The 20,323-nt window shown below is 38.4% G+C and overlaps 1 protein-coding gene across 3 annotated transcripts in view; it reads left to right on the top strand.

The window, feature by feature from the left end:
* LOC126253672 (protein SDA1 homolog) overlaps positions 1–20,323 on the top strand; it is a 208,504-nt gene that overhangs the window by 174,664 nt on the left and 13,517 nt on the right. For all 3 annotated transcript variants that reach the window (XM_049955205.1, XM_049955196.1, XM_049955211.1), the window contains exon 19: positions 9,232–9,387. In XM_049955205.1, coding sequence (XP_049811162.1) covers positions 9,232–9,387 — 156 coding nt within the window. The remainder of the gene's footprint in view (positions 1–9,231; positions 9,388–20,323) is intronic.

Raw genomic sequence — 20,323 nt, 5'->3', positions numbered from 1 at the left:
ACCACTTAACGACGATGCCACAGCCTTAACTTTTGCTCAGTATTGCACTTGTTAATGTGGACCGTTCATCCTATCTTTCTTTTTTTCCCCCACAGTTCAGTATACTTTCTTTCTGTTTTAATGCTTGATCTGTGTTCAGTTTTCGACGGGCTATCCTGTGGGCCATCTTACGACTAAATCTGATGAGGGTGTAATGGGGAGCTTCCCTTGTTAGTGTCTATTGCTTCAATTAATTGCCCATTCCCTTCATGGAATTTTTCATCAGTAGTTTTGCTTATTTGTATGTCCTTTTCAGACTTCCAAGGTGCAAACTCATCAGCATGTTTCTGTCTTGATAGTTTGAATTATTCATGCATCATTTTTTCTGTTCAGTGTCTATATTATTCACTCATTAAGAGAACTGATGAACAGTTTCATATAGCTCTGTTTATGCTTGCTTTACTCCTACAACTTCCTCAGATAATTTTTGTACAGGCTGCTGGTAGGTCTCCATGAGATAACTTCAGTTGTGAAATTAATTTGTTGTTTGCTTTGACATAGTGTCCTTTTTCTTCGAAATTTCAGATTGTGCTGCAGACATAGTTGCTTGTGATGATGAAATTTCATCTCTGTGACTCAAGACTATGGGCGCAGTCCTAGACATTAAATCAATGTTTGAGAAAGTTCAGTTAATTGATCGTGCGATTGACTAGTAGCACCTGCACCTACTGTTTGCACAGCATGCAAATTCTTCATCTTGCATACACAAAGAATACCAATGACCATAGATAATTTACTGTATAAAATGCCTGTGGCTGTAGGTTGAACTCTGAACAATTGTAAGGGAGTATGTAACTTGGTAGCAAGCAAATCAGTATAGAGAGAAGCAAAATTTCGAACTTGTAGGCGAGTTCCACTGATGAAAAACTGTTCTCTCAGAGTGCCAGTCTGTCTTTCTAAATTCTTTCCCTGACAGACATAATTTAATATAAGTCTACCATGGAACAAAAGTACAATATTTTTAATTACAGGCCAATTCAATGACTCAACAAGAAGTCCTGTCATAGTGTCACATTTATAATGTGCAATGTAATGAAAAGGAATAAGACCTGTCAGATTAGATGTATGCCATGAATAAAATCTTTGGAAAAGTTATGTAAAGATACAAGTTCAGACAATGCTAAAAGAAAATCACCAATCAAAGCCTCAGTTATCTGCAGTTCCAGATAGACTCACAAGTACATTACACACTGTAATACTTGTACCAGTAAATTACTTTAAATCAAGACAGACAGAAAGATGATGATCATTGAGTGTCTCAGATTTTGTTTCTAAGTAATAACACAATTGTTGTTGTTGTTGTGGTCTTCAGTCCTCAGACTGGTTTGATGCAGCTCTCCATCCTACTCTATCCTGTGCAAGCTTCTTCATCTCCCAGTACGTACTGCAGCCTACATCCTTCTGAATCTGTTTAGTGTATTCATCCCTTGGTGTCCCTCTACAATTTTTACCCTCCACGCTGCCCTCCAATACTAAATTGGTGATCCCTCTATGCCTCAGAATATGCCCTACCAACCGATCCCTTCTTCTAGTCAAGTTGTGCCACAAACTCCTCTTCTCCCCAATTCTATTCAATACCTCCTCATTAGTTATGTGATCTACCCATCTAATCTTCAGCATTCTTCTGTAGCACCACATTTCGAAAGCTTCTGTTATCTTCTTGTCTAAACTATTTATCGTCCATGTTTCACTTCCATATATGGCTACACTCCATACAAATACTTTCAGAAACGACTTCCTGACATTTAAATCTATACTCGATGTTAACAAATTTCTCTTCTTCAGAAACGCTTTCCTTCCCATTGCCAGTCTACATTTTATATACTCTCTACTTCGACCATTATCAGTTATTTTGCTCCCCAAATAGCAAAACACCTTTACTGCTTTAAGTGTCTCATTTCCTAATCTAATACCCTCAGCATCACCCGACTTAATTCGACTACATTCCATTATCCTCGTTTTGCTTTTGTTGATGTTCATCTTATATCCTCCTTTCAAGACACCATCCATTCCGTTCAACTGCTCTTCCAAGTCCTTTGCTGTCTCTGACAGAATTACAATGTCATCGGCGAACCTCAAAGTTTTTATTTCTTCTCCATGGATTTTAATACCTACTCCAAATTTCTCTTTTGTTTCCTTCACTGCTTGCTCGATATACATATTGAATAACATCTTGGAGAGGCTACAACTCTGTCTCACTCCCTTCCCAACCACTGCTTCCCTCTCATGTCCCTCAACTCTTATAACTGCCATTTTGTTTCTGTACAAATTGTAAATAGCCTTTCACTCCTTGTATTTTACCCCTGCCACCTTCAGAATTTGAAAGAGAGTATTCCAGTCAACATTGTCAAAAGCTTTCTGTAAGTCTACAAATGCTAGAAACGTAGGTTTACCTTTCCTTAATCTAGCTTATAAGATAAGTCGTAGAGTCAGTATTGCCTCACGTGTTCCAATATTTCTACAGAATCCAAACTGATCTTCCCCAAGGTTGGCTCTACCAGTTTTTCCATTCGTCCGTAAAGAATTCACGTTAGTATTTGGCAGCCGTGACTTATTAAACTGATAGTTCGGTAATTTTCACATCTGTCAACACCTGCTTTCTTTGGGATTGGAATTATTGTATTCTTCTTGAAGTCTGAGGGTATTTCGCCTGTCTCATACATCTTGCCCACCAGATGGTAGAGTTTTGTCAGGACTGGCTCTCCCAAGGCTGTCAGTAGTTCTAATGGAATGCTGTCTACTCCCGGGGCCTTGTTTTGACTCAGGTATTTCAGTGCTCTGTCAAACTCTTCACGCAGTATCATATCTTCCATTTCATCTTCATCTACATCCTCTTCCAGTTCCATAATATTGTCCTCAAGTACATTGCCCTTGTATAGACCCTGTATGTACTCCTTCCACCTTTCTGCTTTCCCTTCTTTGCTTAGAACTGGGTTGCCATCTGAGCTCTTGATATTCATACAAGTGATTCTCTTTTCTCCAAAGGTCTCTTCAATTTTCCTATAGGCAGTATCTGTCTTACCCCTAGTGAGATAAGCCTCTACATCCTTACATTTGTCCTCTTGCCATCCCTGCTTAGCCATTTTGCACTTCCTGTTGATCTCATTTTTGAGACGTTTGTATTCCTGTTTGCCTGCTTGCATTTTTATATTTTCTCCTTTCATCAATTAAATTCAATATTTCTTCTGTTACCCAAGGATTTCTACTAGCCCTCGTCTTTTTACCTACTTGATCCTTTGCTGCCTTCACTACTTCATCCCTCAAAGCTACCCATTCTTTCTTCTACTGTATTTCTTTCCCCAATTCCTGTCAATTGTTCCCCAATGCTCTCCCTGAAACTCTGTACAACCTCTGGTTTAGTTAGTTTATCCAGGTCCCATCTCCTTAAATTCCCAACTTTTTGCAGTTTCTTCAGTTTTAATCTACAGTTCATAACCAGTAGGTTGTGGGCAGAGTCCACATCTGCCCCTGGAAATGTCTTACAATTTAAAACCTGGTTCCTAAATCTATCTGATACCTACTAGTATCTCCAGGATTCTTCCATGTATACAACCTTCTTTTATGATTCTTGTACCAAGTGTTAGCTATGATTAAGTAATTCTACCAGGTGGCTTCCACTTTCACTTCTTAACCCCAATCCATATTCACCTACTATGTTTCCTTATCTGCCTTTTCCTACTCTCGAATTCCAGTCACCCATGACTATTAAATTTTCGTCTCCCTTCACTACCTGAATAATTTCTTTTATCTCATCCTACATTTCATCAATTTCTTCGTCATCTGCAGAGCTAGTTGGCATATAAACTTGTACTACTGTAGTAGGTGTGGGCATTGTGTCTATCTTGGCCACAATAATGCGTTCACTATGCTGTTTGTAGTAGCTTACCCGCATTCCTATTTTTTTTTATTAATTATTAAACCTACTCCTGCATTACCCCTATTTGACTTTGTATTTATAACCCTGTATTCGCCTGACCAAAAGTCTTTTTCCTCCTGCCACCTAACTTCACTAATTCCCACTATATCTAACTTTAACCTATCCATTTCCCTTTTTAAATTTTCTAACCTACCTGCCCGATTAAGGGATCTGACATTCCATGCTCCGATCCATAGAACGCCAGTTTTATTTCTACCGATAACTACGTCCTCTTGAGTAGTCCCCACCCAGAGATCCGCATGGGGGACTATTTTACCTCCAGAATATTTTACCCAAGAGGACGCCATCATCATTAACCATACAGTAAAGCTGCATGCCCTCAGTAAAAATTACGGCTGTAGTTTCCCCTTGCTTTCAACCGTTCACAGCACCAGCACAGCAAGGCCGTTTTGGTTATTGTTGCAAGGCCAGATCAGTCAGTGATCCAGACTGTTGCCCCTGAAATTACTGAAAAGGCTGCTGCCCCTCTTCAGGAACCACACGTTTGTCTGGCCTCTCAACAGATACCCCTCCGTTGTGGTTGCACCTACGGTACGGCTATCTGTATCGCTGAGGCATGCAAGCCTCCCCACCAATGGCAAGGTCCATGGTTCATGGGGGGGTTGTAGCACAGTACAAACTTTAATTAAGCTAACTAACTGATAATTTATTAATCATGTATAATTTACAGTAAGGCATAACAGGTGTTTATACATACACATGCCTCTTTAAGATGGACCACAGCAAAGAGGGCACAGGAGAATGAGGATTTAATATGGATGTGATGTCTTTTTATAATTTCTCATAACGCAGTGAGCAAATGAAAGAAAAAGGGTGACAAAGGGTCAAAGTACATCCGCATGGCACCTCTGGATTCTTATGTGACCAAGAGCAGGGGTTACGGTTATTGTAGATCCTCATGAGATATTAAAGTACATTATTTTATTATATTTCCTATTGTATGAATATTGCAGAGTTTAATGTACCTTTAACAAATTTTTGGTGTCTATTAGTTTTTACAGCATTTTATATTGCTTATTCCATGCCTCACTGAGCCAAAGCTAATCCTTATAAATCATTGTCATTGCATTTCATACTATAGATCTGACTGAATACTGGTGAAAGGCATGTCATCCTCTGTGGAAAGTATAGTTATATCGGTGGATGTGTTTGAAATAAAAATATGAGCTATAATATTTATAGTGTGCTGTAAACAGGGACAACTTTGACACTTTTTGAGTAAGAATATCTTTAGCAACCTACCAAGTTTCTGGATCATGGAATAGATATGCCAATGATTTCACTGAACAAGGGAGCAATGTACGACAAATTTGGCATGCATTTTACATTTATACATTGTTTCCTGGTCTTTGGCACTACTTTTTCTTTTGGCTTGTGGAACACACATTTTCTGGTAGTCTGCAAAAGTTATCTCAATCTGCTCACTCATTTTAGCATATTTAGTGTATTTAATAAAATAGATAAGTTGGTAATGTTGCACTGGTGTGCTCGGTAAAAATGAGACAACTTTGCCAACCTAGAAATTTGCTTTTTTTTTTTTTTTTTTACCTGTTTCACACTTTTCTTCCCACCCAGCCCCCTTCCCGCCCCCCGAGCATTTTTCAGTCTCTGTACAGGTCGATAAAACGCCTAGACTAATTAGAACTAGACAGGGAGCACGTTGATATCAAGATTATACAATATTAATTATAATAATATATGTATAATTAATAAATTATACAATACAATAATTAAAAAATGCAACAATTATACAATAATTATATAATTTATACAATACAAAAATATAATGACACTAAGCTACAGCTAGCTGTTTCTGCAGTGGTTAATAAGCAAATGAGCAGTGGAAAAGCAGCAAAGAAGTTCAATATTCATCAAAGATCAATTGGAAACAAAGTAAAGGGTCTCCATTTAAAGCAAACAGGGTGTCAGACTGCACTGAGCCACAAAGAAGAAGAGAAGATTCTCGAACAAATCCTCGTGTGTGCGGAATCAGGAATGTCTCTAGATGCACTTATCTATGGCTCATCATGAAAAATTTCAAAGATTCCATGGGGCAGCAGATTTCACAATTCAAAAATAACTGACCTTGTGATGACTGGTATTGTTATTTTGTGAAATGGTATAAACAAGGACTTACTTCCCATAAGTGCCAAAATATTTCCTGTGCTAGAGCAAGTGTTGGAATAGATCAGCTTAAAGCATACTTCAGTCATTTGAAAGAGTCATTAGAAGGAATTTCTTCACCCCACATATTAAACTACGATAAGACAAATTTGACTGATGATCCAGGGTAAAATAAAATAAAGAAAGGAAGCTATTTCGTAGGGGATGCAAGTATCCACAAACAGTTATGAATTCTACCAAAGCAAGTATTTCTTTAATGTTTGCAGCTTCAGCATCAGGAGAGTTGCTTCCCCCTCTTGTGGTTTATCATTCGAAGCAGTCATGGGACACATGGATTTTAGGAGGACCAAAAGGAACAAAATATGGCAAATGGACGGTTTGATGCTCTGCATTTTGAAAAGTGATTTTCCATTGCTGTGCCATGGGCAAAAAACCTATCTGGCCTCAAATGTTTGATAGGAGATAACCTTAGCAGCCATATAAATATGAGTTACCAAGGCATGCCAAACTCTTGACATTCACTTTGTGTTGTTGCCCCACCCAGTATCTACTCCTCTGTGTCAACCTCTATATTTCAGTCGTTGCTCCATATAAAAGGAAATGGAGAGTCATACTGACAGATTATAAGATGAGAAACTCATCTTGTTCCACAGCACTTGAGATAAGTGCATTTCCCAAACTGCTGGCAAAACTTCTCATTGCTGTGGACGAAGAAGAGAAAATGAAATTGAACATCATATCAGGGTTCAAGAAATGTGGCATTGTGCTATTACATACTGAAAAAGGTTTTTCTAGAATCCCAGATGCAGAGAGAGCTGATGGCAATGGCACACCTACAAGAAGTAGTGATTCCATTACGAATTAAATCAAGCATGTCACGGAAATAATAGTCAGAGTCCACCGGAGAGGAGAAAGAGAATTGATATGACACCAGAAGAAGCTGTTGATGGATCACACTTGACGAACCACCAATCTCTTCAGAGTACCTCTGTAACTAAGCTAATTGAGGGGACCAGTAGAAGAAAGAACACTCAGAGCAATAGCCATCACAACAGCGATGAATCTGACTGTGCTTTTTCTTTACATGACACATCTGACTCTGAACCTGAACAAGATGCAGAATAAACAGAACAGTGAGGTAGTCAGGAATTAACCGATTGTGTTGATCTTGCTTTTTGCTGTGAAGAGGATCTTAATTCAGCCATTTGTGAACATAATGAAATTAATGCCAGAATCTTATAAAACTAAAACTTGGAATGTTCATTGTAGTAAAATTTCCGACAAAAAAAAGTTTCAAGCATTTTGTTGGTAAACTTATTCAGTTCTACAGAGACGGAGAGTACGAGTTGTCGTATATCTGTGCAGAAGAGAGGGGGAAAAGTTTTTACTCCCGAAATGTACTAGATGAAACATCCCTGAATGTAAAAGAAGTTCTGTACATAATTAATAACCCTTACAATCAAAACCAAGACATTTTTTTCTTTTCTGGTTAAATTTTGTGTGTACCTTTCTGTATCACTCTCTTTCATTCTTAAAGTGTTTAATACTAAGATGTAAATTGTTTTCAATGCTTTAAACTTCTTTTTGATAATTGCTTTCGGTGATTTCCACTGATATTGATGTTGTTGGCAAAGTTTTCCGGTTTGCAGAGTATTTTTGCCAAATGGGTTTCTCATTTTTAAAAAAAATATGTAAATACATAAGTAAGTTGTCATCTGTCCACAGATTGTAAAAGTAGAGATATACCAGGCTGATGAAGGGAGAAAAAGGCAAAGTTGTCACAGTTTACAGTACATATTATTATTATTATTATTATTATTTCTTTCTTTTCTCAGACGTTATGTCTGGTCAAAAATGGAAAGTGACGCGGACCTTGATCAAGCGTGACTTCCTTTTAACTGTACGGTATATGTTATATTGCATTTAGGAACTTTCGGGTAATTGAACATGTATCAATAATCACGGATTTCTGTAGTTGTGTATATAAGTTTGGATGTAGCTGTATTGCATTGATGTACTGGTGGATATTGTGTGGTATGACTCCTGTAGTTGATAGTATAATTGGTATAATGTCAACTTTATCCTGATGCCACATGTCCTTGACTTCCTCAGCCAGTTGGATGTATTTTTCAATTTTTTCTCCTGTTTTCTTTTGTATATTTGTTGTATTGGGTATGGATATTTCGATTAGTTGTGTTAATTTCTTCTTTTTATTGGTGAGTATGATGTCAGGTTTGTTATGTGGTGTTGTTTTATCTGTTATAATGGTTCTGTTCCAGTATAATTTGTATTCATCATTCTCCAGTACATTTTGTGGTGCATACTTGTATGTGGGAACGTGTTGTTTTATAAGTTTATGTTGTATGGCAAGCTGTTGATGTATTATTTTTGCTACATTGTCATGTCTTCTGGGGTATTCTGTATTTGCTAGTATTGTACATCCGCTTGTTATGTGATCTACTGTTTCTATTTGTTGTTTGCAAAGTCTGCATTTATCTGTTGTGGTATTGGGATCTCTAATAATATGCTTGCTGTAATATCTGGTGTTTATTGTTTGATCCTGTATTGCAATCATGAATCCTTCCGTCTCACTGTATATATTGCCTTTTCTTAGCCATGTGTTGGATGCGTCTTGATCGATGTGTGGCTGTGTTAGATGATACGGGTGCTTGCCATGTAGTGTTTTCTTTTTCCAATTTACTTTCTTCGTATCTGTTGATGTTATGAAATCTAAAGGGTTGTAGAAGTGGTTATGAAATTGCAGTGGTGTAGCCGATGTATTTATATGAGAGATTGCTTTGTGTATTTTGCTAGTTTCTGCTAGAAAGAATTTTCTTAAATTGTCTACCTGTCCATAATGTAGGTTTTTTATGTCGATAAATCCCCTTCCTCCTTCCTTTCTGCTTAATGTGAATCTTTCTGTTGCTGAATGTATGTGATGTATTCTATATTTATTATTATTATTATTATTATTATTATTATTTATATCAGTGACTTGTGGATGCTTTGCAGTAAATATTAATGTAACAAGAAACATTTCCTGTTACAACAACAAATTTACTTATCTTTTCAATAATACGTAATGCTCATGTATGTAGCACAATAAGCCAGATGTCTCATTTTTGTTTCAGAAAGGTCAAGAGGGAAGAGAAAAGTATGGATTTCAAGATCGCCGCAAGAATCCATTTTCAAGTAAAACGAACAGAGAAAAAAGAAAAACAAAAAATTACATAATGCTTAAGCAGAAAGCTCGTAGTAAAGTGAAAAGATCATTCAAGGAGAAGCAGGTATAATCTTTTTCATAACTATGTTGAGAAATAAAAAGTGCACATGCTAAATTTTCCTAAAAAGACAGGAACTGTTTGTAGTACTTCTGTCTGCTTTATGGTATACTATAGTAAAAATTTACACACATCACATACGCAATTTGCACTAGATTATTTCATGGAAGTAGATAATTTTAGAACATCTGAGCTTTTCAAAATAATGATGAGAAAAATTTTTAATTCCATAAAAAAGCAGTGTATTTGCATATCAAGTGATTACTAGTATTTTAGCAGTAGCAGTTATACTGATCTTTAGACAATATTTTTAATGAATTTATTTGCATTTGCAGTGTTCTGACATTATTTTCTCTAGCATTCACTCAAGTATGGAATGCATATTGTAGATATTTCTCACACCAATTATAACACCACTATATGTCATAGTAATGACTGACTTACTAGATGCATCTAGTTTGAAGCAGATATGATGAAAACGAAAATAAATAAATAAATAAATAAAAAATAGCAATTTACTTAGCTTCTCCAAGACAGATGAATTTTTGCTGCCAGAAGTCAGTTGGTGAAATAATAATTTGTATGATGTTTCAGTGTTTTCCCCTAGAATTACTTGAAAGTATAATAATTCTGTATCATTCTGGGTAAGAAAGAAATACTCCCCAAGTTCCAAATGCTACTGCTGGTTGCCTGGGTGCAGTTATGGAAACTAATAATAAATTCTGCGTTTCCAAAATAAAAGTAAAGAACATGATAGAGACTGACCAGCTTCTGCCTGACAACAAAGGGTCATGCCTACTGTTCCCCTGATGTTCAATAGGCTGCAGATGGCTCCTGTGCTGTGCCGGTTATTGAGCACCTCTGGGAATTCTTCCTGTCTTGGCTGGGTACATATGGTGAATCTGAGGCTCTTGAGCTGGAGTTTGGTGAACATCAATACTCATCTGTTGCCATAAGTTGTGTACATACTTCAGCGATGACCAAGTGGCGTGAAGGTGTAACGTCAGAGGCCACAGAGAGAGGCAATCTTGGCTTATCAGCTTGCTTTTTGAAGATGGTACAAACCTTTATGAAATTCTCTAAACCTTGTGGTATGATGTGTCTCAGTGAGGGCAATAGCTGTTGAGGTAAAGAAACTTCAAAATAAGTGTTCTGAAGAATGATATTGTGAAATGGGTAAATTGGCGAATTGTAAAGAAATGGCTGCATTTATTATAACTTTTGATTCATTGCTTTAGTCAGAATATATCAAGGCAGATGTCCTCCATTTTAAAATATGGATATATATTCCAATTCCCATGCATTGTTATAAATGGCAATGCTATGAGCACACTAGCCTCAAGGAGGAAGCAACATGTTGTAGATGTGGTGGAACAGCCCGTGAAGAATCACTTGTTCACTACCCTAGGTGTGTGTGAACTGCTTAGGATATTGTGCTGCTTGTTGCCACAAATGCCCTGTGTGCCTTGAGGAAAGAAAGGTGCATGTCAAAATCAATGTCGTATATATAAAGTTGAAAAAGACTACAAGACGAATACAGCCTCCTGCTTCTGTAATGTCTTTAGCATCTGTGGCGAAGGAATTAACACCGAAAGTTGAAATCTCCACTCAGGGCCAAACAAACAGGAAGTCTACATTAGTACGTGAGACCATCAGGAGAGAGTATGGGAGAAGTGGGAGATGCTAAAAACTGGTATAATGAGCAACAGTTCTCTTACGACCAGCGTAGTCCAGGCATTGCTGGAACATTTTACAGAGGTAATGGCTACCAGTAGCCAGGATCTGGTCATTCATCATCATAGAATTTTTGCCAAGTTGGGCAAGTATGAATTTTGTTCCAAGCGTGAGTAAAATTAAAATTGCCCCTTATCACTGTAGTGGCTGGATTCAACATTGTCTGCTGCATGCGACATGGAACTTGTTCACAGTAAGATAGAGAATACTATTTTGCAGCACCTTGCAGAGAATGCAAAAGAAACCTTCTTTGCCTTTTCAGCCAAATACAGGCTGACTTGCAGAGGGATGCCACCCTAATTCTTTTTCTGAAACTGGGTATGGAGGTTATCATAGTGTTGTCCTCAGAAGCTGCTTAGGAAAGAAATTAGGAACTTACGGTGAATAGCCATCGTGCGTAGGTTCAGGAAGGATCATCCCACTGTAGATAATGTGACTTACCAGGAGGTAGCTATGCAACAGGATTTCCAATGTTCGCAAAAATGTCTGTATGATTCTATCCTGTGGGAGAATATTTGTTGGGAAAATGGCAATAATTATTTATAGTTGAAGTGTGCAGTAGGACTATGTTATTCATAGGAGGTAATTGAAAGTGAAAGAGGGGGTTGTCTAGTTGCTCTTACCCTTGAAGAGTAAACAAGATAATAACTAAAGCTTTGTCTCATAATGCTGATTTTGTTTAGGAAAATGATAAATAATCAAGAGACCAGTTCATGCCCATTAAACCAGAGTTACTATATTTTTCAAACAAAAGATATTTGGATAGTTTATGCATCTCAGAGCCATGTTGGGAGTGCTGCACTATGTGCAGGAAAGTGTGAAATGCTAATATAAAGTAATGTGAAGCAGTAGTCAGAAGGTTGCTTCAAACCACACAGTGCTTTACCAGTCATTGTCCTATTACAGGTGGTATAGCCATCTTCTGAACTGACTTATCTAGCCAGTTATAGGATGATCTACAGTTTAACATGGGCTCCAAACCATGATGTGACTTGGCTCTCTACACATATACAAATCGTAGTCAGAGGGGAGAGAACCATATTAACTAAAATTTTAAGTTCCCAGAAGAGTTTATGGAAATGAAATTTTACTTCATGAGGGGCTACCTGACTATATTAAAACATTTAGAAGTTCAAGTAACTTTAAACAATGGCATTGATAGTATGGACATTATACAGACCCCTTATCTATGGCATGTAGCACTAACCATTATCAGGAAACAAGGAAATTGCAGTTTGGAACTGAATTGTACTATATTTGACTCTTCTCCCCATCAATATAGCCCATAGTTGTGCAACTGATTCTCAGTATTTTGAAAATGTTATTGAATCGGAATTTACATCCCAAATGAGTGCACAAAACAAGTTTTGAAGACAGTTCAGGGTAAATCATGGTGGTCACAGTTGTATTTCTTTATAACGCAGCTGGTCACTCATCTGCACAATATATAGACAACTGTCTTTGTGAAAAACTTTGCCACAACATTTGTGGCATTTTTCTGTGTGGTTGGTTCTGTGGAGCAGTACTGTGGATGAGGGTCATGCCTGATGCGAAATACAAAGGTGTAATACCAATTTATGGGTATGATCTATATTATAACCACTGCCCACTGTGACATTGGATGATGCCTGGTGGCATTGTGGGAAAATGTTGTGGCACCAAAAGCATGCAAGCAGTGCAGACATGGATGGAGGATCACCTTAGTGATGATATGGACTGCAAATGGGGTAATCCACTGAGATAAATGACTTTGACAAAGGACAGATTATTATCACACAGAGCCTGTGAACGAGTATCTCGAAAATGGTAAAGCTGGTCAAATGTTCATATGTTACTGTTGTGACCATATATGGAAACAGGAGGAGGACAGTCAAACTACCACTAGCGCTAAATGGTTGGACTCTTCACAGAACATGCGGCTCGGGGGCTTGTCTGCTCTGTAAAATAGGATAGATGGTGATCTGTGGCATCTCTGCTGAAAGAACACAGTGGTGGTGCATGTACAACAGTTTCGGAGCACAGCATTCATCGTACGTAGTCGAAAGGGGAGCTCCACAGCGGTCCACCCCTACGTGGTCACGTGTTGACCCAGTGACATCATCAGTTACGATTGCAGTAGGCACGGGACTATTGGGATTCGACTGTTGATCAATGGAAACATGCCGGCTCTTTGGGTGAATCACATTTTTGCCACACTAAGTCAATGGTTGTCACCACAAATGCTGTCATCAAGCTGAACAGTGGCACAAAACATGCAGTGGGCCATGGAAGTGTGATAGTAATCAAAGACACATTGACACCTGTGAACTACCTGCGTCCCCTCATGCTTGATGTCTTCCCCCACGGCAATGTCATCTTTCAGCAGTATAACTGTGTGTGTCTTGGAGCAAGAACCATGCTACAGTGGTTTGAGGAGCATTGTAGTGAACTCATGTTGATGACTTGGCAACCAAATTCACCTTTTGTAAATCCTATGGGACCCGCTTGGATCACTATCAAGCGCCACCACCACGTATGCAAATCAGCGGCACATTATTTACGTGAATTACACAATCTGTGCATAGACGTCTAATGTGAAGTAGGCTACCTCCACAAATCTACCAACAAGCTACAAACAAGCTATTAAGCAAGTGATCATAATGCTCTGGTTCATCAGTGTATATTTAGCATCTGTACTCTGCATGGTGGCTGTCGCGAATGGCGCATAGCGAGATTGATTGTTGGTAAGCCTCCATGTGGGCTTTATTCTCATGAATTTTACTTTCATTGTCTTTTTGAAATATATACGTAGGAGGAAGCAATAAATTGATTGATTCCTCTGGGATCATACACACACTGAATTTTAACAGCAAAACCACACCTTGATGCCATTACCCTTTTGCACATACTCATCGAACTAGTGACATAACGCACTACTCTTCTTTGGATATTGTCTGTTTCCTCTATCGAACCTATCTGGTTAGTGTCCCAAACTGCCAAGCAGTACTGAAGTGTCAGTTAAACTATGACTTTGTAAGCTACATTTTTTGTTGATGGACTACATTTTGTGAGGATTCTTCCAATGAGACTGTCTGTCTTCTTCCTTTCCTATGTTTAGTTCTGTGTGGTCGTAGGTACACTCCCAGATATGTAATGAATACGAATGCTTGAAAAGATTGTCCAGCAAATGTTTAATCATGTGTTTATGGGTCTGTTAAGCTATTTGTCCAATGTAGCTATGTTTGTTTATGTTGAAGGTCAATTGCCAATCCCTGCATTAAGCATTAGCCCTCTGTAGGTGTACCTGCATTTCACTACAGTTTTCTAGCACTGCGACTTCTTTGTATATGTCATCTGCAAACAGTGTTATGGAGCTGCCAGCATAATTCATGAGGTCATTTATATGTATTGTGAACATTAATGGTCATATAACACACCATTAGAGAACTCGCAAAGTTACAATAACATTCAATGTTTACTCTCCATTAACAGAGACTTACTGTATTGTATTTGCTAGACACTCTTCAGTCCGATCATTTCACTGGCCTTATATTCTGTAAATATTTCTTTTGTTCATTAGACAACAATGTGGAATTGTACCAAACATCTTTCAGGAGTCAAGGAACAGGACATTAATCTGGTTGTCAGTATCTATTTATTTCTGGACCTCATGGATGAACAGAATGAGCTGGGATTCACATAAGCAGTGTTTGCAGAATCCATGTTGATTTTTCGGTCGCCCGAAATGTCATAATATTTGATCATACACAGTGTTCCAAAATTCTACAACATACTGGTGCTGGTGATACAGGACATTAGTTGTGTATATCTGTTCAACAACCCTTCTTGAAAACAGGAATGATCTTCGTCTTTTCCCAATTGCTTGGGATGCGTTTTTCCTCCAGTGCCTTATGGGAGACTGCTGCTAGAAGAGAGCCACACGCTTTAACTTACTCTATGTAGAACCATTTGGTTACTCTGTCATATACTGTTGCTTTTCCTCTTTTGAGTGATATTAGTCTATTTTCTATCCTGCAATTCAGTATTTGTCATTTTTGTGTTTGTGCCATTGTTGAAAGGAGGAACTGAAGTATGATAAGACCTCAGTGGAACAATTTTGGCAAAAGGAATTTAGTATTTCATACAAATTTTTTGTTATCCTTGTTTTAACATCATTATTGTCATTGAGTGTTGATCCCAATTGCTCATTGAGCACTGATGCCATTGCAGTCACTAAATGTCTGGAGAGACAAAATTTTACACTCGAATTCATTGAATTCTTCACTCATGGCTGTCCTTATGCTAATTTTGGCTTTGTTCTGTCTGTGATTGTCTACAAGGCTTTTGCCATATTGAAATCTGCAAGGAAGCACTCTTGTCTTTCAGAGGCAGCTTTTTAACGCAGCTGACAAACCGTGGTGATGCTTTCCCATCATGCACAACTTTGCTCAATTCATACACTATGTGATCAAAAGTATCCGGACACCCCCAAAAACATGTTGTTGTTGTTGTTGTTGTTGTTGTTGTTGTGGTCTTTAGCCCAGAGACAGGTTGTATATCTTTATGCTACTCTATCCTGTGCAAGCTCCTTCATCTCCGAGTAACTACTGCAACATACATCCTTCTGAATCTTCTTAGTGTATTCATCTCTTGGTCTACCTCTATGATTTTTACCCTCTATGATTCTCTCCAACACTAAATTGGTGATTCCTTGATGCCTCAAAATGGTCCTACCAACCGGTCCCTTCTTTTAGTCAGGTTGTGCCACAATTTCTTCTTCTCCCCAATTTTGTTCAGTACCTCCTCATTAGTTACGTGATCTACCCATCTAATCTTCAGCATTCTTCTGTAGCACCACATTTCAAAAGCGTGTATTCTCTTCTTGTCTAAACTATTTATTGTCCACGTTTCACGTCCATACATGGCTACACTCCATACAAATACTTTCAGAAATGCTTTCCTTGCGATAGCCAGTCTACATTTTATATCCTCTCTACTTCGACCATCATCAGTTATTTTGCTCCCCAAATAGCAAAACTTGTCTAATACTTTAAGTGTCTCATTTTCTAATCTAATTCACTCAGCAACACCCGATTTAATTCAACTACATTCCATTATCCTCGTTTTGCTTTTGTTGATGTTCATCTTATATCCTCCTTTCAAGATACTATCCATTCTGTTCAACTGCTTTTCATAGTCTTTTGCTGTCTCTGACAGAATTACAATGTCATCGGCGAACCTCAAAGTTTTTATTTCTTCTCCATGGGTTTTAATTCCTATTCCAATTTTTTCTTTTGTTTCCTGTACTGCTTGCTCAATACACAGATTGCATAACATTGGGGATAGGCTACAACCCTGTCTCACTCCCTTCTCAACCATTGCTTCCCTTTCATGCCCCTCTACTCTTATAACTGCCCTCTGGTTTCTGCACAAATTGTAAATAGCCTTTCACTCCTTGTATTTTACACCTGCCACCTTCAGTATTTGAAGGAGAGTATTCCAGTCAAGATTGTCAAAAGCCTTCCTCCAAGTCTACAAATGTTAAAAATGTAGGTTTGCCTTTCCTTAATCTATCTTCTAAGATGAGTCACCTCACATGTACCAACATTTCTACAGAATCCAAATCGATCTTCTACCAGTTTTTCCATTCATCTGTAAAGAATTTGTGTAAGTATTTTGCAGCCACGACTTATTAAACTGATAGTTCGGTTATTTTCACACCTGTTGACAACTGTTATGTTCTTCTTGAAGTCTGAGGGTATTTCGCCTGTCTAATAGATCTTGCTCACCAGACGGCAGAGTTTTGTCATGGCTGGCTCTCCCCCCAAGGCTATCAGTATGTCTAATGGAATGTTGTCTGTTCCCGGGGCCTTTTTTTGACTTAGGTCTTTCAGTACTCAAATTCTTCACGCAGTATCATATCTCCCATCTTATTTTCATCTACGTCCTCTTCAATTTTCATAATATTACCCTCAAGTACATCGCCCTTGTATAGACCCTTTATATACTCCTCTCATCTTTCTGCTTTCCTAGTTTTCCATCAAAACTCTTGATATTCATGCAGGTGGTTCTCTTTTCTTCAAAGGTCTTTTTCATTTTGCTGTAGGCAGTATCTGTCTTACCCCCTAGTGATATATGGTTCTACCTCCTTACATTTGTCCACTAGCCATCCTTGCTTAGCCATTTTGCACTTCCTGTCTATCTCATTTTTGATACGTTTGTATTCCTTTTCATCTGCTTCATTTACTGTGTTTTTATATGTCCTCCTTGCATCTATTAAATTCAGTACCTCTTCTGTTACCCAAGGATTTCTACTAGCCATTCTCTTTTTACTTACTTGATTTTCTGCACCCTCACTCGTTCATCTCTGAAAGCTACCCATTCTTCTTCTACTGTATTTCTATCCACTGTATTTGTCAATCATTCCCTTATGCTCTCTCTGAAACTCTCATAGAGCACAAAAGCGTAAAGGCTGACCTCATCTGTTGACAGACAAGTGACCGCCAACAGTTGAAGAGGGTTGTAATGTGTAATAGGCAGACATCTATCCAGATCGTCACACAGGAATTCCAGACTGCATCAGGATCCATGCAAGTACTATGGCAGTTAGGTGGGAAGTGAGAAAATGTGGATTTCATGGTCGAGCGGCTGCTCATAAGCCACACATGACGCCGGTAAATGCCAAATGATGTCTCACTTGGTGTAAGTAGTGTAAACATTGGACGATAGAACAGTGGATAAACGTTGTGTGGAGTGACGAGTCATGGTACACAATGTGGCGATCCAATGGTAGGGTGTGGGTACGGCAAATGCCCGGTGAATGTCATCTGCCGGTGTGTGTAGTGCCAACACTAAAATTCGGAGGCTATGGTGTGGTCATGTTTTTCATGGAGGGGGCTTGTAGCCCTTGTTGTTTTGGGTGGCACTATCACAGCACAGGCCTACATTGATGTTTTAAGCACCTTTGTGCTTCCTACAGTAGAAGAACAATTCGGTGATGGCGATTGCATCTTTCAACATGATCGAGCACCTGTTCATAATGCACGGTCTGTGGTGAAGTAATTACATGACAATAACATCCCTGTAATGGGCTGGCCTGCACAGAGCCCTGACCTGAATCCTATAGAACACCTTTCAGATGTTTTAGAACCCCGACTTCATGTGAGGTCTCACTGACCGACATTGATACCTCTCCTCAGTGCAGCACTCCGTGAAGAATGGGCTGCCATTCCCCAAGTAACCTTCCATCACCTGATTGAACGTATGCCTGTGAGATTGGAAGCTGCCATCAAGGCTATATTGAATTCCAACATTACCAATGGAGGCTGCCACAAACTTGTAAGTCATTTTGATCGAGGTGTCCTGATACTTTTGATCACATAATGTACCTGTCTAAGGCATATTGTACAACACCGATGAACTTTGTCTGTTTATGCTCAATATTTTCAGCCACAGAGAGGAATGTTTGATGTTGACTTTTCAGGTAATCAGGACTCTGCTTCTCGTAGCACTTATTAAACAAAAATTTCTTATGGCCTTTCTGTTTATTCCCACTCATCCTCCCCACTGATCCTCATACTCTATTATGTTACAACAGCCTTACAATCATCAATTCCCTGCTCTGCTGTAACTGAGGCAATAAGCTCAGGCCTGTTTTTGACCAGGAGATCTAAGGTGTTGCCCTCACAAGTTGGTTCTCTGATTTACCATTCATGGTGATTTTCGGATGTGGAATTTAGGACATTTTCACACAATTCCCTAATACCTGCTATAGTCACTTGAGTTTCCCAGTCTGTAGCTGCTAAGTTGAAATTTCCCCCAATCTATACTACTATATAAAGACAAATTGTTGTTTAACATTGTTACCAAAAATCTTGAAAAGTTCTTGACCAATCTGCATCAGATTGTTACACGATACTCTAATAAACATTAAGGAACTTAGAATGTGACAAAACTCATGAAGAAAGACATCATGCATGGTTAAAATTTCAAACGCACAAAACAGAAGAAAATGCAACCAATCTCAAAAATATCAGGAAGAAGTTCACACAGATTATTGGGCAAACCAATAGACAATCACAGACTCAATAGAAGAAAATTACCATAAAACCAATTCCAGAGGCTTTTACAAAATGTTTGGAAGACAGTTACAAAAATTTGCCCCTCCCACCTTAATGCTGAAAAGGGAAGATGGAAAAATGGCACATAACAACAAGGAAAATGCCGAAATCGTGGCAAAAGCATTTAGTAAACTTTTGAATTGTGAAGAACTCCAGGAACTCTTAGCAATTAATACAGACACAGCCATCAAGACTCCACCTGATCTCATAAATCCTCCAACAATCCAAGAGGTGGAAACGGCACTCAGAGAGATGAAAAATTATAAGGCAAGCCGAGAAGACCAAGTGTTTTCAGAAATGTGGAAATATGTCAGTGATACTATTCGAACGTCCTTACACATAGTCCTAGAAAAAATCTGGGTAACAGAAAAGTTTCCTGAACATTGGACCACAGCCATAATCAACCCACTCCACAAAAATACCCAGATAATTACAGAGGTATCTCTCTATTAGACTGCACATACAAGATTTTCTCCAGAATCCTATACAAGAGGATCAAAGAGCAACTAGAGGAAGAATTAGGTGAATACCAAGGAGGCTTCATACCTTGGAGAAGCTGTGCAGAACAGATCACCACTTTAAAACTAGCCATAGCATATTACAAGAAACGAAATAAACCTCTTTTAATAACCTTCGTGGACTTTAAAAAAGCATATGACTGTTCCATAGACCTTCCGTGTTAAAAATCTTAAAAAATTTCGGCTCCATACAAAATTAATCAAATTGATAGAACTCACCTTAACCAACACTGTATCAAAAGTCAAGTTCAGAGGGGAACTCTCTGAGCCATTCATCATAAAAACAGGTTTAAGACGAGGAGATTGCTTGGCACCCTGCTGTTCAACTGTGGTTTAGAATACATAATGAGGGAATGGTACAACATTAAACCAAAGAACATCCAAATTGGAAGACCGAAAGACAACATAAGTTTAAATTGTCTAGGATTTGCTGATGATCTTGCTCTTTTGTCCAGTATTCAGGAAACCAAACAACAAGTTATCTCACTACAGGAAATAGCACAGAAAATTGGTCTTGGAATATCCTTTGAAAAAACAATCATCATGTTAACTAACCCACCACTCATAAACAAAATTGCCATAGGAAACCAA

Source organism: Schistocerca nitens, chromosome 1 (assembly GCF_023898315.1).
Source record: "Schistocerca nitens isolate TAMUIC-IGC-003100 chromosome 1, iqSchNite1.1, whole genome shotgun sequence".
Lineage (NCBI taxonomy): Eukaryota > Metazoa > Arthropoda > Insecta > Orthoptera > Acrididae > Schistocerca > Schistocerca nitens.
Note: the sequence above shows the minus strand (reverse complement) of the source record. Positions and strands in the feature narration are given on the sequence as shown.